The 14,479-nt window shown below is 36.3% G+C and overlaps 1 protein-coding gene across 5 annotated transcripts in view; it reads left to right on the plus strand.

Moving 5' to 3' along the window:
* The first annotated feature begins 73 nt into the window (after positions 1–73).
* LOC148088655 (amyloid-beta A4 precursor protein-binding family A member 1-like) overlaps positions 74–14,479 on the plus strand; it is a 71,889-nt gene continuing 57,483 nt past the window's right edge. For 4 of the 5 annotated variants that reach the window (XM_087798369.1, XM_087798372.1, XM_087798371.1 and 1 more), the window contains exons 1-2: positions 74–290; positions 5,210–6,688. In XM_087798369.1, the coding sequence (XP_087654495.1) occupies positions 5,282–6,688 (1,407 nt within the window). In that variant the 5' untranslated portion in view covers positions 74–290; positions 5,210–5,281. The remainder of the gene's footprint in view (positions 291–5,209; positions 6,689–14,479) is intronic. The other variant, XM_087798370.1, reaches the window with a different exon arrangement.

Consider the following 14,479-nt stretch of genomic DNA (forward strand, 5'->3'; position numbering starts at 1 on the left):
ATTTTATTAAATCACGCGATCTACTCGCAACAGCTTCGATCGCGATCGACGTATTGTCCACCCCTGAAACAAGTGATAATATTTTATGTTTTATCTGAAAAGCCGAAATCTGCGAGCCAGATGCAATCATCAAAAGAGCCACACCTGGCTCGCGAGCCATAGGTTCCCGACCCCTGGTGTAGATTGTAGAATGTAGGGCGGGAGTGAGGGGTACTCGTATCCACACAAACTAAAAAGATGGAGGATGGGGCGTGGAGTTGCTGTCTGTAGCGACGTCTCCGTGGATTTTGGTAAGTTCCAGCTGCAGACATGATCATATTACACGTGAGACTCTCGCAGCAGCCGGTGATGGTGAAGCAAAGTAAGCCCGGTATCTCGGTTCTTGCGCAGATGCTGCGTTACTGCGTTCCCTGTTAAAAAGGAAAAACTAGCGGAACCGAAGAGGCAATGAGCTCCGATGGAGGTGCGAAGACATGCCACTGGAGGTTGTGTTTTTTCTGCAGTCTGACTGCTTGTATGGGTTACCAGGTCGCGGAGGTTTCGGGTGCAGCAGAAACCAGCGATCTACAGTCTAGTCCCAGAAATTGATGCCAATATTAGTCTGGGGCCTTGTTGACATAGATGCTGCTGGTTGCTGCGTTAATGCTGCATCATCCTTCGTCCGCAGTAAACCTCACGATTTAAGTAAAGTTGAATATTGACAGGGTTTAACTTTGCGCGTTAATACATATATACGAACAATTCAAAATAATGTGTATTCTTCTAATCATTGTTACACTACCTATGGACTACATACTCAGTTTGTAAAAAAAAAATGTGTCTATTGCAATTGTGCAGCAGTACCAGTGTAAAGAGCCTCTGCAGCCGGAGCATTAAAAACGAGACCTCTAGAAATTACTTTTAATGACAAAAATGTAATACTGTAAAATATTGACTAATTCCAATAAGACGAATATGTTTCCAACGTATATCTCTCACTTATTAAGAATCTTCTTATGATGTTACTTCACTAGTTAGTCTTTAACAACAACTTAAATACAACTATAATGGGCACCTAATGTATGTCAATTGTAAAGGACCTACGTATTATGTTAATACACTCAATAGTTTTAGGAATTTCTCTGTACAAAAAATTATCTTACTTTAAAAATAACCTTTACTTACTTAATTTAACATATTTTAAAGTACTATTTAATGAAAATTTCATAAATATTTCTCAGTAATTCCTTAAATCACAACTCTGAAGATGTACAGATTGATGCCACCTAAAAACGATGTTACTCCACGTGTGCCTTTTTAAAATTGCCATTTGAAATACTTTAAATTAAAAATGTATGCAATATTTCATAAACATTTTTGAAACAACTCCCAAATTTGAATGACCTCCACACTACATTACATTAGACAGACTTAAAATAAAAATATGATGGAGGAAAATTCAAAAAAGTAACCAGTGTATTTACATCATAGAGGTTTTTTTTTTAGATGACATACGTTTGGTGACCATCAGAGATGTAGTTAAGGAGTTATTCAAAAATGTTTATTAAATATAGCTTAACAATATGAGTGAAAATATTTAAAATATAAACTTGGAAAAAAGTGTACTAACATGGTGGGGAAAATGAGTACAGTACATTATATGGATGTCCTTTATAAGTTAAATACAATTGGTGCCCATAGGAGTTTTTATTATGGAGTTATTAAAACACACTTAAAGAACTATTACATTAAAATATTAATTAAAATATTCAAAGAGAAAGAACCAACGCGTCTAGTAACATGATATGGAGGTCCTTTACAAGTGTCACAATCGGGGTGCACATCAAAGCTGTAGTTACACAATAATTCATAACAATAATTCAATTCAATGCACTGATAATATTTGGAGATTTTCTGATGTCTTGATGTAGAATTTTTTTTCGTTTTCTTTTCCTTCAATGTGCCAACATGTGTATCATTGGCCGATTTATATTTAGCTGTTAAATTGTATTCTTCCACAAAAAAGAAGTTTTGTTATTGATTTAGAACAGTGGTTCTTAACCTGGGTTCGATCGAACCCTAAGGGTGAGTCGGTCTCAGGGGTTCGGCAGAGCCTCCGCCGCGGAGGTTCGGACACAACCGAATTATCGTGTAAATTTGTGATGACAGACCCCGCTTGGCCATCACTGGCTACAGACGATCATGATACACTGTTTGGCAAATCAGTGCTGGGGGAATTTAGTGCGACTGTCGTGGTAGTACATCGTGTTATTCCTTCGTTAATATTTTAATCCATACTAACTATGTCGGTATATTTATGACTAAATAGGTACAACATGGAATCACATGTAACACGGAACGTGATGGTAGTGAGCGTCCTATCTGCATGATTTTCAAAGCCAAGTTGAGCAACTCTAGTCTCGCACCGGCAAAAGTAAAGGAACACTTCTTGAAGCTGCATGGAGACGGGGAATACAAGAAATACTATTTTATTTTTCATTAAAGAGGGGTTCGGTGAATTCGCATATGAAATTGATGGGGTTCGGTACCTCCAACAAGGTTAAGAACCACTGATTTAGAATGAGTGATTACTTGTTTTACTTAAAAAAAATTATTCATCCTGTGATAAATTGATGTTCATATGTTTTGCCATGGTAACGAAAGTGACGTCCGAATTTCACACAGAATGAACACGAGTCATGATACATAAGTGAGGCTATGTGAGCGCTTCAATAATAAACATAAGTTACTGTAACTATAACGCTAAGGGGTTATGGCAAAAGGTAAACAAATACGGGACAATGACGTTTCTCAGAGGCTCCAGTTTCAGGCAGACCTACCTCTGGGTAAAGCTATCGGAGTGGTTTGTCAGAGTGAGCAGATTAAAAAGTGAGAGTGCTGGCAGATGATCTGATTTGTCAGTAAATGCAGTTCAACATGGAGGAGAAGATAGTCTAATAAGCATCAGTTGAGAAAGAAATGTGAAAATAATGACCGAAGTATGTGCTCAAGGTGCAATAGAACACACAGAAAGGATGTGAAAAGAAATGTTAAAAAGATATAGGAGGAGATGTATACAAATTGGAACATTGTGAGAAGAACAATGATTGGTCAGCATGACTCATTGATACAAAATAATTTGTCCAACCAATTGCCAGTCTGGTAGAGCTAAAAAAAACTATACACTTGGTAAAATAGAGGGGAAAACATTAATAAAAATACTCACATTTCAATAAAGATGTTATTTTGAAATAGATTTATAAGAAAACTAACTATATAGTAACTAAAATGTGAAGGACAATATTTCCCATTCACATTAATCAAAAACAGCACAATCCTGGGGTCACAGTCCTCTCTAGATTGCACTCTGCAACATAAATATACATATATATGGATAAGAGAAAAAAAAAAACTTTACAGAATTACCATTATACAATACAGTTACAATATACGTGATGATAGGAAATACAAGTTAAAACGCCCCGAAGCCCTGGTTAAATAGAATAGGGTAATATTTGAATTGCTAGTTCAGAAGTAAATATTATTATAAATGTCATATATTAGCAATACCTCACTCATCAGCCGTACCATAACATCAATGTTGCTTTGATTTGGATCCTCTCTGTTCACATCTGCATCATCTCCAATCTAGATGAAAGATTAGTATAGTAAATTATGTTAGTTAACAATACAGCAACAGCATCAACAGTGAATATTTTATTGAAACTGTTTCCTATCAATAAAGTATGTACATGAGAGGATTTCAAGGTTATTAAGTAGGACTGAACGATTATTGAAAATAATGTAATTTCGATTATTTTTTTTGGTCTTTTTTATGCATTTTTTCTCTAATGCAATAAATAATTCACTTTACAGTAAAATATATTTATTTTTGATTGTTAAGATGAATGTTATTAAGCCAGTTTTAAGATAAAGGCAAATTGCATACATTAAAAATCAAGGGAGAAGGTTCATTTAGTTGAGATTCTTAGTTACTTTAATTACAGTTGTAAACAAAAATAATATATACACTGCAAATACTTTTAAAAATCCAGCAAAAATGTGCTAAAGATGTGATGTAATCATTTATATATATAATAAATTACACAAACTTCAGTGCATAGTAAAGGAAAGTGCACACTGGTCACTCAGCCTTTTCTTACTGCTCATTTTTGCACAGTGTGCACACACAAAAACAGGGCAACAGCTCTCGTCTTTATTCATACTTATGAACCGACATCAGGATGTAAATGTGTTGAAAACACTCAAGTCTAGGAGACAACACAAGGGGTACCACAAACACATATTTGGGTGCTTTTTGGTCACCTTCACACTGAGATAAGACAAGGGTCAAAATATAAAGAAGCTGCTGTGGTGTGTTGGGGTGGGAAGGTGTCCAAGTGGAGTGTCAACAGGTTGGACAGATTGATCAGAAAGGCTGGCTCTGTGGTTGGCATGAAGCTGGACTCACTGGTGACAGTTGCAGAGAGGAGATCACTGAACAAACTATTGTCCATCATAGATGATGACAGTCATCCTCTCAGCACTGTCATCAGTGAGCAGAGAAGCAAAACAAATAGACTCAAGGACTCATTCATTCCTCGGGCTATTAAATTGTACAATTCTGAGTTCGGGGGCAGGAGTGGAGTAAAAGTATCATGAAGTTCTGTTCTATGTTAATCTTTGTTGTTATGTAGCTACCTTGATGAAGCATGAATCATGTGTCCCCCCCCCCCAATGCTGGTGAAACTAGTGCATTATTAGGTTGGCGCAGAGCCACATTTATATGTTTTAAGCTTTGATAAATCATGCAGCTTTTATATCAAGTTGTTCACCAGCTGTTCTGCAGAGAAGCCTTTCGGTGTGTTATGAGGACAGCAGAGGATCATAGGTTTCACTTTCACTGACAATTAAACCAGTGGACTTCAACAAATTACATTTCATTTGTTTTATTTTATTTAGTTATTCATGATTTGAATTCCACGTTTTGTACTGTGTGATGCAAGCTGTGAAGATCTGCTAAAACTGCAATTAAGGTTACAGCACTGTTGTTGCACTTTGATAATAAATATAATTCTTAATACTGATTGTGAAATAAATGTGACTAATTTAACTAACCATTTGAATATATATTTTAGTTTAATTTAACTTTAGTAGGGGGAGAAACTGAATAATACAATGGGCCTATTTATTGATATTTATCTGAATGATAACTTTTCTTTTGTTTCAGACAGCCTTCTGGTAATAATGCCAATCAAAAATATATTTTCAACAATATTGGATTAACAAAAACGTGGAACATATGGACATCCAAGAAACGGAGATAAGTGAAGAGCAGCAGGACTACAGACGGTCCTGCCACCATGGCCAACAAGAGAAGCACAAAACATGCTATGATGCTCTGACTAAAGGAGCCACTTTCGAACAACCTCAACTTGTTCATCCTATTCCCCGTCCAGCAGTTACACGTTACCGCAGACAGGGTGACAGTGAGGCCTTAAAGAGAGCCCAGCAACAGAGAAAAAGGCAGCGAAAGCAGCAGGATGCAGAGCAGGCTCAGCTTTTGGCCCAGGAGCAGGAAAAGCAACATAGGGTTACCTATGATGATGAACTGGAGAGAACTGATGCAGTGTTAGCTCGCTCAGCCAGTACTGAGAGTGGTTTTCACACCCATAGTGACTGGGTTGAAGGGGATGACAATTTCACAATGATTTCTCTGGATTCTGAAGGGCAGCTAGAGGCAGAAGATACGGCAGTGAACTATGAAGTTCAGTTGCATCCTGAGGCGGAGGGATACACAGAGCATCCTCAGTTTGAACAGCAACACCAGCAAATTCATAACTATCCACCAGACACAGTGACAGGTGAGCTAGTTTCTTATACTCAGTATTCTCAGGCCCATGAGGATGTTACAGAGATTCTATACCATGGCTACTCTAACTACATGTACACACAGCCTGTCATCTGCAGTAGCAACTTCCAGTCCAAGCCACGTTTGAACAATGTAGATATTTTTGCAGACGAAGTATATTCAGAGGCTTATGACATATATGCGTTGTCTGAGCATGTTTATGAAGAAATAAGGGCTCCAGCCACACTTTCAACTGCTGTAGAGGGGACAGAAGACAGAGAGTTGATCCCAAAAGAAAACGATTTCTGCTTGTTGCAAGGGCAAAACATAGGATCTGAAAATGAAGATTCTGTAGGCTCTCGCTTGCGCCATTATGATGAACGCTCAGATGGGGAATCAGACAGTCCAGAGAAGGAAGCTGAATTTGCCCCTTATCCTTGTACAGGCAGCTGTGCACCAGAAGTAGACATCAACGGTGTTGTGCCCAAGGTCAAATCAAGTGTGAGCACTAAGAGTTTACAGAAGGTATTTAAGGATGGCAAAACTCAACTAACAGTAGTGGAACAAAAAGGAGCTAAACCAGAGCATCCGAATAATTCAAATGCAAGCACCACAGTTGTAAGGGGAGCCAGAAAACTAATCCTGACTCCAGCAGATGATCTGGGGACATTCAGAAACACTCAGGAGAAGCGAGATGCAATTACTTTGGCCATTAAGGACATTAAAGAGGCCATAGAGGTGGTAAAGACACGTACAGTCAGGTCCCCGTACACTCCAGATGAGCCCAAAGAACCTATCTGGGTGATGAGGCAAGATCTCAGCCCTCCTGACTGTAACCTGCAACAATCACCTGGGGAGGTGAGTAACAGTCTTGTCAGTTTGAATTTGTATCACATGAAGCACAATCTTAACGTGTAATAATAATAGTTGTCCTCTGTAATCTTGTGAAAAAGCCCTACTTACAGCATGAAGCTGGTTCATAAAAAGTATGTCCAACCTGTAGATACTTTAACTTTTAAATGACAACCTATACATGTGACTTTGAAAAAAACCCAACTTGTTTTAACTTTTGAATCCAAATTCCCCATTTTAAACACCAAGTGATAAAGGGTATATTAATAATTTTCCGTGATGAACATTACCTCTGAACATTCTGATAAACACTGGACTTGTTTTTTATTTGTTCTTGATGCCGTGATTGGTGTCTAAGCCTGCATCTGCATGCACCTCATTCCATCACTGTCTTTTGGGATTGTTTCATACTGTGGTAAATGTTAGCTTGATAATGGATATTGAACCGATATTTGCTCTGGAACCAGAGTCCTGTGATCACTGCTGGTTGATCTAAGGAGAGATGTTTCAGCTATATCTGAGTCTGTTGATGTTGTGGAGGTGAAAATATGCAGGACGTGTGATATTGTTTATGTGGGATTGCGAACTGTTCAGGACGAGACTCAGACTCTAGACCTGAGGGGAGGGGGAAAAATGGAGGATCTGTCATCATTGAGAGAGAAATTGGAGAGGGTCGATTTGGTGCCAAAAAGGAGGATTTCTGTTTTATCTGAGTGTGAAGTGAACCATTAATTAATTTCGGAGCGACTTCAAGTGAGGCGGGGGAATGGGAGAGACGAGTTGGGTTTGCATGAAAGATAGATCTGGGTCGCATCCGAGAAGCAGTGGAAATTGATATTGAATTGGTGGGAGATGTGGCCAAGGGGAGGAGGTAGGTAATAAAGAGGGGCTCCCAGGACACAGCTCTGGGGCACAACTGCGGTCACTTGGGAGAGGTTGGATCTGAATGATTTAAGTTGTATGAACTGGTTGTGGTTAGTGAGGTAGAAGTGGAATCATTTGAGGGGAGTTTTGGAGACACCAAATGAGGAAAGTCTACTAAGGATGATGAGGCAAGCAATAATTATTTGTAATATATACAAGTGCCTTTCTAGACCAGGGTCAGAAAGCGCTTGAACAATCAAAATCAATACAAGTGTGTGAGATGGTGTCAAAGGCAGCGGTCAGGTCAAGGAGAATGAGGATGGAGAATGGACCAGAGTCAGCGACAGTGAGGAGGTTGTTGTTAATTTTCATTAAAGGCTGTTTCAGTGCTGTGGTGGGTGCGGAAACGGGACTGGAAGGGCTCATAGAAGTTTTGTGAAAGATGAGAGTGAGGTTGGAGGCGACAGTCTTTTCAAGTACTTTGGAGATGAAGGGCAAGTTTGAAAAGGGGCGGAGATTGTCTTAATTGTTGGGGTCTATACTAGGTTTTTTCTAGACTGTACAATGCATGGTAAAAGTTTGGACACACTCATTCAATGCATTTTTATGATTTTTTACATAGATAGTAAAAGGATTCTCCCTGAATGCATCAAAAGAATGAAAGAACACATGTATACTTAACAAAAAAGTCTGAAAATTGACTTGTATAATAGTTTCATCAAAGTACCCAGCTTTTTCTCTGGTGACTGCTATGCATACTTTTGGCATTCTTTTGATGACCTTAAAAATATATTCTCCTGAATTCATTTTTATTTTACAGGTGTGAATTTACAACGTTACTTAGTAATTAATGGGGTTTGGACCATTAGTGGTGTTGTGCAGAAATCAGGTTGATACAGCCCTATTGGACAACCTTATAATTAATTTTATGGAAAGAACCAATCAGCTAATTAAAGAGAAAAGCGTGCCCATAATTGTTTTTAATAATTCAGGATCAGTCAGTCCACTAAACTGCAAAAACTTTAAATGAGCCCAGAAGGTGTGTCCAAACTTAAAAAAAAAAAATTGTCCTTTTCTCTACATAGTAGGGCTGTCACAAGAATCGATACTTCAGTACCAATGCGGTACAAGCACACAAAAAAGAAAAATATACCAGCATGGCACCATCAGGGCCATGTGCGTGTGTACTATGAGCACTGTGATCATAGAAGATGAAACTCTGACGTCTTCAACGATGACTACTATTTTAAGTAAAAACAAGACACCTTGAAAAACCTTGCCAGTTAGTCACATTTAGAGATACTTAAGATCTGAGGATGAATGTTGAGTTGAATTATTCATCCTTAAAACCTGCAAACAGCTCTATGGAATAAACACTTCGAACCAACAAACACATGAAAGACATTTTTAAAGAGTTGCAGGTGAGTGAATATCAGTTTTTTATAACCCGTTATAACTTATTATTTGAGTGAGAGAAACACTTTATTACAGCTTCACTTACTACAGGCATCCTTTTGTAATATTTTAGATAACTTACATGTACATAACTTAATATGATATGTTTATTTAACATAACATTATGAGATTATTTCTGATGGTTGCTGAGATCATGTTATTTAAATAAACATTTTATTTTTCACTTTTTCTTTACACTAAAAGTCAGATAACAATGACCAGGAGCAAGAGAGTCTGAGACTGCAGCAAAGAGTCAAAGCAATCTTTCAAAAGCAAACAAAATATGATAACATGAGTTTATTTTAGACGTAAGGTCCTCATCGCCACTGTTTGAATGTATAATAGTTATTTTTTGAAGGTTTTTATTTTTATGATTCTTGAAGGCTGGTCAACAGTGTGTTTTGTTCATATTTTGTATCTAAATGGAAATGATGTACCATCACCCCTGTCAATTTTTTTTTTTTTTTTTATTTAATTAGGTTGTGTACTTCCAAATAAAGGCTTCTTTGTATTCATCCATGGTATCGAAAAGTATCAAAGTATCGAATAAATGCACTGGTATCTGTATCGACAACTGAAATTTTAGTATTGTGACAACTCTAGTACAAAGTATTGTTTAAATACTGTAGTGAGTAGTCCATTGGCCAACAACACTGTTTTTTTTAAACAATAGTGCGTTTGATCTTAGTTGTTGTTGCTGTATTTCATTATTAAATATTGGACCTGATAGAGCCAGAGCTGCATAGCCTACATTTTTTTGTGTATTTTACATGAGAAATCTTTGTATTATTTTGCAAAGATTTAATCTGAGGATTCAAAGATTATTATTTACATAATATTTAAAAAAAAAAATTTACACTTGATTTATATTACTCAGTGTTACAAATACTTTTGAGTGTTCTACATTATTACAGAATGTCAATGTCATTTGTCATCTTCATTATCTATAGCTTTGTAACCCATACCATTTCTTTACCATAACTCTTTATTTTATCACTCTACTTTTAATTTCAGTGTTCACATTAAATCAGATTTATCATTCCCTGATACATCCACTGATCTTTCATCCCCATCTCCCTTTTGTTACTACAACTAGAAATATATCAACAATTTATAAATGTACTAGTCGTCACACCTGCATATCATCCTTTCAAACAACATACTAATGAAGGTATCACCACAATTACTACATATAGTATAACAAAGTTGGTATTTATTCAAATAAATAATTTGATTTTTATCACCATTTTGAGAAGAAAAGGAAAATAAGAAAAGAAAAACAGTTAAACTGTAAACTTTGTTTTTCTATAACCTGAAAAATACGTAGACTGTCTGTGAAGTTGGTGAAACAAAATACTAAGGGTGACAATGTGGAACAAAGTGCAAACAAAGTGGAATTAATAGTATTGGAAGTATTAGAGAAATTAGTAATACTGGAAGTAGTCGCGGAATTAGTAGTTGTGGAAGTAGTAATTGAAGTAGAAAGTGCAATTAGTAGTTGTGGGAGTAGTAGTGAATGTAGTAATTGAAGTAGAAGTAGTGGAATTAGTAGTTGTGGGAGTAGTAGTGAATGTAGTAATTGAAGTAGAAGTAGTGGAATTAGTAGTTGTGGGAGTAGTAGTGAATGTATTAGTGGAAGTAGTAGTAGTGGAAGTAATAGTAGTGGAATTAGTAGTAGTGGAATTAGTAGTAGAAGTAGTAGGTTACAGTGGAAGGAGTTGAAAGTTGAGTTGAAGAGTTTCCCCATTGAAATGAACGGTGAAAAGGGTAGATATTGAGGAATAAAAGAAAGAATGGAAGAGATTAAAGATACATTTTCCACAGATTATACACAAACCATATCTACACAAAGAGAGAAACTAAAGTTTAATGTCACCTCTGGGTTTTGAACCCAGGACCACTAGACCATCAAGCCATGATATAAATAGACATTTTTTTCCTATAGCTTTACAGTATTCAGCAGTATTAGCAATGGTTCCTGTTTTCTTGATATTGTCTTCGAGTTCTTCATAGGTTCTAAAAACATTGTTGTCTCAGTGCATCAGTGAATCTGTGATCAATCGCAGGGTCTGGTTGAGAAGGTCAAGTGTTCATTTATCCATGATTGCTTTCACCTGATCAATCCGTGTCATCTTGGTCTTTGTTCAACAAGTAAACCTGGACGCTCTTGTTTTTATTCATCAACTGTTTACTTCTGCTCCAGGTTTCTTCTAAAAGGAACTTTTTCCTGCTCCAGCCACACTGTACTTCATCATTGATCTGTTTTTACTTTCTCCACTAGAGTCTTACTTCAACTGTAAAGTGTCTTCAGATAACTTTGTTATGATAACACACTTTAAATAAAATTATTATTATTATGAATTACTCTTAGTACTAGTACTTGTAGTACTAAGAGTAGTAGTATGAGTACCTGTAGTACTACAAGTAGTTGTACTCGTAGTACTAGAAGTACTCGTAGTACTAGTACTCATAGTAGTACTAGTATGTGTACTACTAATAGTAGTACTAGTACGTGTTGTACTCGTAGTAGTACTAGTACATGTATAAGTACTCGTAGTAGTAGTACTCATAGTAGTTCTAGTATTTGTAGTAGAACTCGTACGTGTAGTTCTACTACGAGTAAAGTAGTAGAGGAGTGAAGAAGTGAAGGAGTAGAGTATTTAATGAGTAGAGTAGTGAAGGAGTAGATTATTTAATGAGTAGAGTAGTGGAGGAGTGAAGGAGTAGACTAGAGAAGGAATAGAGGATTTAATGAGTAGAGTAGTAGAGGAGTGAAGGAGTAGAGGATTTAATGAGTAGAGTAGTGGAGGAGTGAAGGAGTAGAGGAGTGACGGAGTGGAGGATTTAATGAGTAGAGTAGTCGAGGAGTGAAGGAGTAGACTTGAGAAGGAGTAGAGGATTTAATGAGTAGTAGAGAAGTGAAGGAGTAGAGGATTTAATGAGTAGAGTAGTGGAGGAGTGAAGGAATAGAGGAGTGAAGGAGTGGAGGGTTTAATGAGTAGAGGAGTGAAGGAGTAGAGGATTTAATGAGTAGAGTAGTGGAGGAGTGAAGGAGTAGAGTGAAGGAGTGAAGGAGTAGAGGATTTAATGAGTAGAGGATTTAATGAGTAGTGGAGGAGTGAAGGAGTGAAGGAAAGTATAATTATTAGTATAACTATAAGTATAAGTATAACTATAAGTATATGTTTAACTATAATTATAAGTATTACTATAAGTATAAGTATAACTATAAGTTTAACTATAATTATAAGTATAACTATAAATATAAGTATAAGCATAACTATTAGTATAACTACAACTCTAAGTAGAACTATAACTATAAGTATAAGTTCAACTATAATTATAACTATAAGTAAAAGTATAAGTTTAACTAGAGTAGTGGAAGAGTGGAAGAGTGAAGGAGAGAAAGAGTGAAGGAGTGGAAGAGTAAAAGAGTGGGAGAATGAACAAGTGGAAGAATGGGAGAGTGAAAGAGTGGGAGAGTGGAGGAGTGGAAGAGTCAAAAAGTGGAGGAGTATTAGTACAAGAGAAGTATAAGTAAAACTATGAGTATAAATATAATTATTAGTATAAATATAATTATAAGTATAACAATAAGTATAAGGCAGTAGTAGTGGAATTAGTAGTGGAAAGTAGTGACAGATGGAAGTGGAAGGAGTTGAAACCATTGAAACCAACCAAGAGTTTCCCCATTGAAATGAATGGGGAAAAAAAGGGTAGAAAAAGAGGAATAAAAGAAAGAGGGGCATTCACACAATAAAATGTTTTAATAACAATTACAATAAGAAAGTCAAATAAAAAATGCTTAGAGTCTTATTAGAACAACACAAATTATGTAAACAATCCAATAAACTAGTGTGAATTTGATTCACAAAAAAAAAAATAGGCGCATGCATAGATGGACCTTAGAGCACATACGTCTGGGTCACTGTTGATGATCACAAATTTGATGATTTGATGATAAATGATTTTATACAAAATGTTAATACAAGAAACACTCGATAATCCCATTGGATTTGACAGACACTGCGTCATGCAGGATTTATTGAATAATGATGAGTTTCTGTTGTGATCTCAAACTTGGATCATCATTTGATCTGTGACGACGATCAACACGATATAAAGGTTAGATAGTAAAGCATTTTAACGGTGTTATGACTAAACTAAACTTGTTAAATGTATTTTTGTGTCATCATTTATTGTCCTGAGGTTTGTGAAATTAAAATTAAGTGGAGCTGACGTCACACATGGAACTGCGCTGTCAGCCTTTATTCAACCAGTATTAAACACAAACTCGCCATTTGTTGTATTGAGGAAGATTCCAATGATGAAGTCAACATTACCACTAATAAGAATGTTTGTCATTGTTGACTTTCGCACAGTCGACTAAAGGTTTTGCTCGTCCCTACATAAGAGCAAAGTTAACTGCTTTGTTTTGTTTTGTCTTTATTGGCTTTTACATCATGGCCAAAGGACTACAGATGAAAACCAGCCTTTTGGCTAATTCTGCCTTTCTAATCATGAAATTGCAATGTCCCCTTTTAAATAAACTAATAATTTAAATGAGTTAATAATTATTGTTTATCCTGTCTGTTAGTATTTTTCGTCATGATGCTTCTCTAGATGCCTAATAAAGAGAATGGTGTTAAATCTTGTGAAGCGAGGCTCTGTTGTTTGCAGCAGCTGCTTCACCAGCACTGGTGCGTGATGTCAGTGCAAATAGTTATTCAACTTCTTGGATCATATGCATGGATCGCAGCTATTTCACCAACGTTTTTTTTTTTTTAATCCTGCAAAATTGCAGGTTGATTATTTTTTCTCCTGCAATCTTGAAAATTGATCTGCAAATTGCAGACTGCAGACGGGTATTTTGAACACTGCTACTGGTAGTACTCCATTACCCTGCCAAGAACATGCGATAACATCACTGTGGCAAGAATAATAATGTGAGCGGAGTGAATTTTACCGTTTTCCACCAAGCCTTTAAGGTTGAGTCTTAAAACAATTATTTTTTTGATAGTCTGTGCGACAATGAGCTTGTTCGATTCAATTGTTTGTGTTTTCCAAGTGTTAAACCATAAGTAATCTTAAGACACTTTACAGTTTAAGTATGAATATATTAGTAATAATAAAAACAGATCCCAGTGAATAAACAATAAGTGAATCTACATGTGATAGTGGCAAGGAAAAACGTGTCATGAGGAGTCGTACTTCAGATCATTTGGCCCCTGGGTCAGATATTTTAGCAGGTAGGATATGTGTTTAAATTTGGATTTTTTTAATAGAGTTAGTCACATTCTTCGTAGTTTATTCTTACAGTAGAATTGATTTAATGAGGAGTTCAGAAATTTTAACCAAGAACAATTGGGACTGATTGTAATCATTGTGAATTGATTTTTGGCAGAATTTAAATTTTTCACTGGTGCTTTTATGTCTGTAAGTGATGACTGTATTTTTTTCCCAGTGATTAAGATCACA

This window comes from Callionymus lyra, chromosome 1, assembly GCF_982586985.1.
Source record: "Callionymus lyra chromosome 1, fCalLyr1.hap1.1, whole genome shotgun sequence".
NCBI classification, from domain to species: Eukaryota; Metazoa; Chordata; class Actinopteri; order Syngnathiformes; family Callionymidae; genus Callionymus; species Callionymus lyra.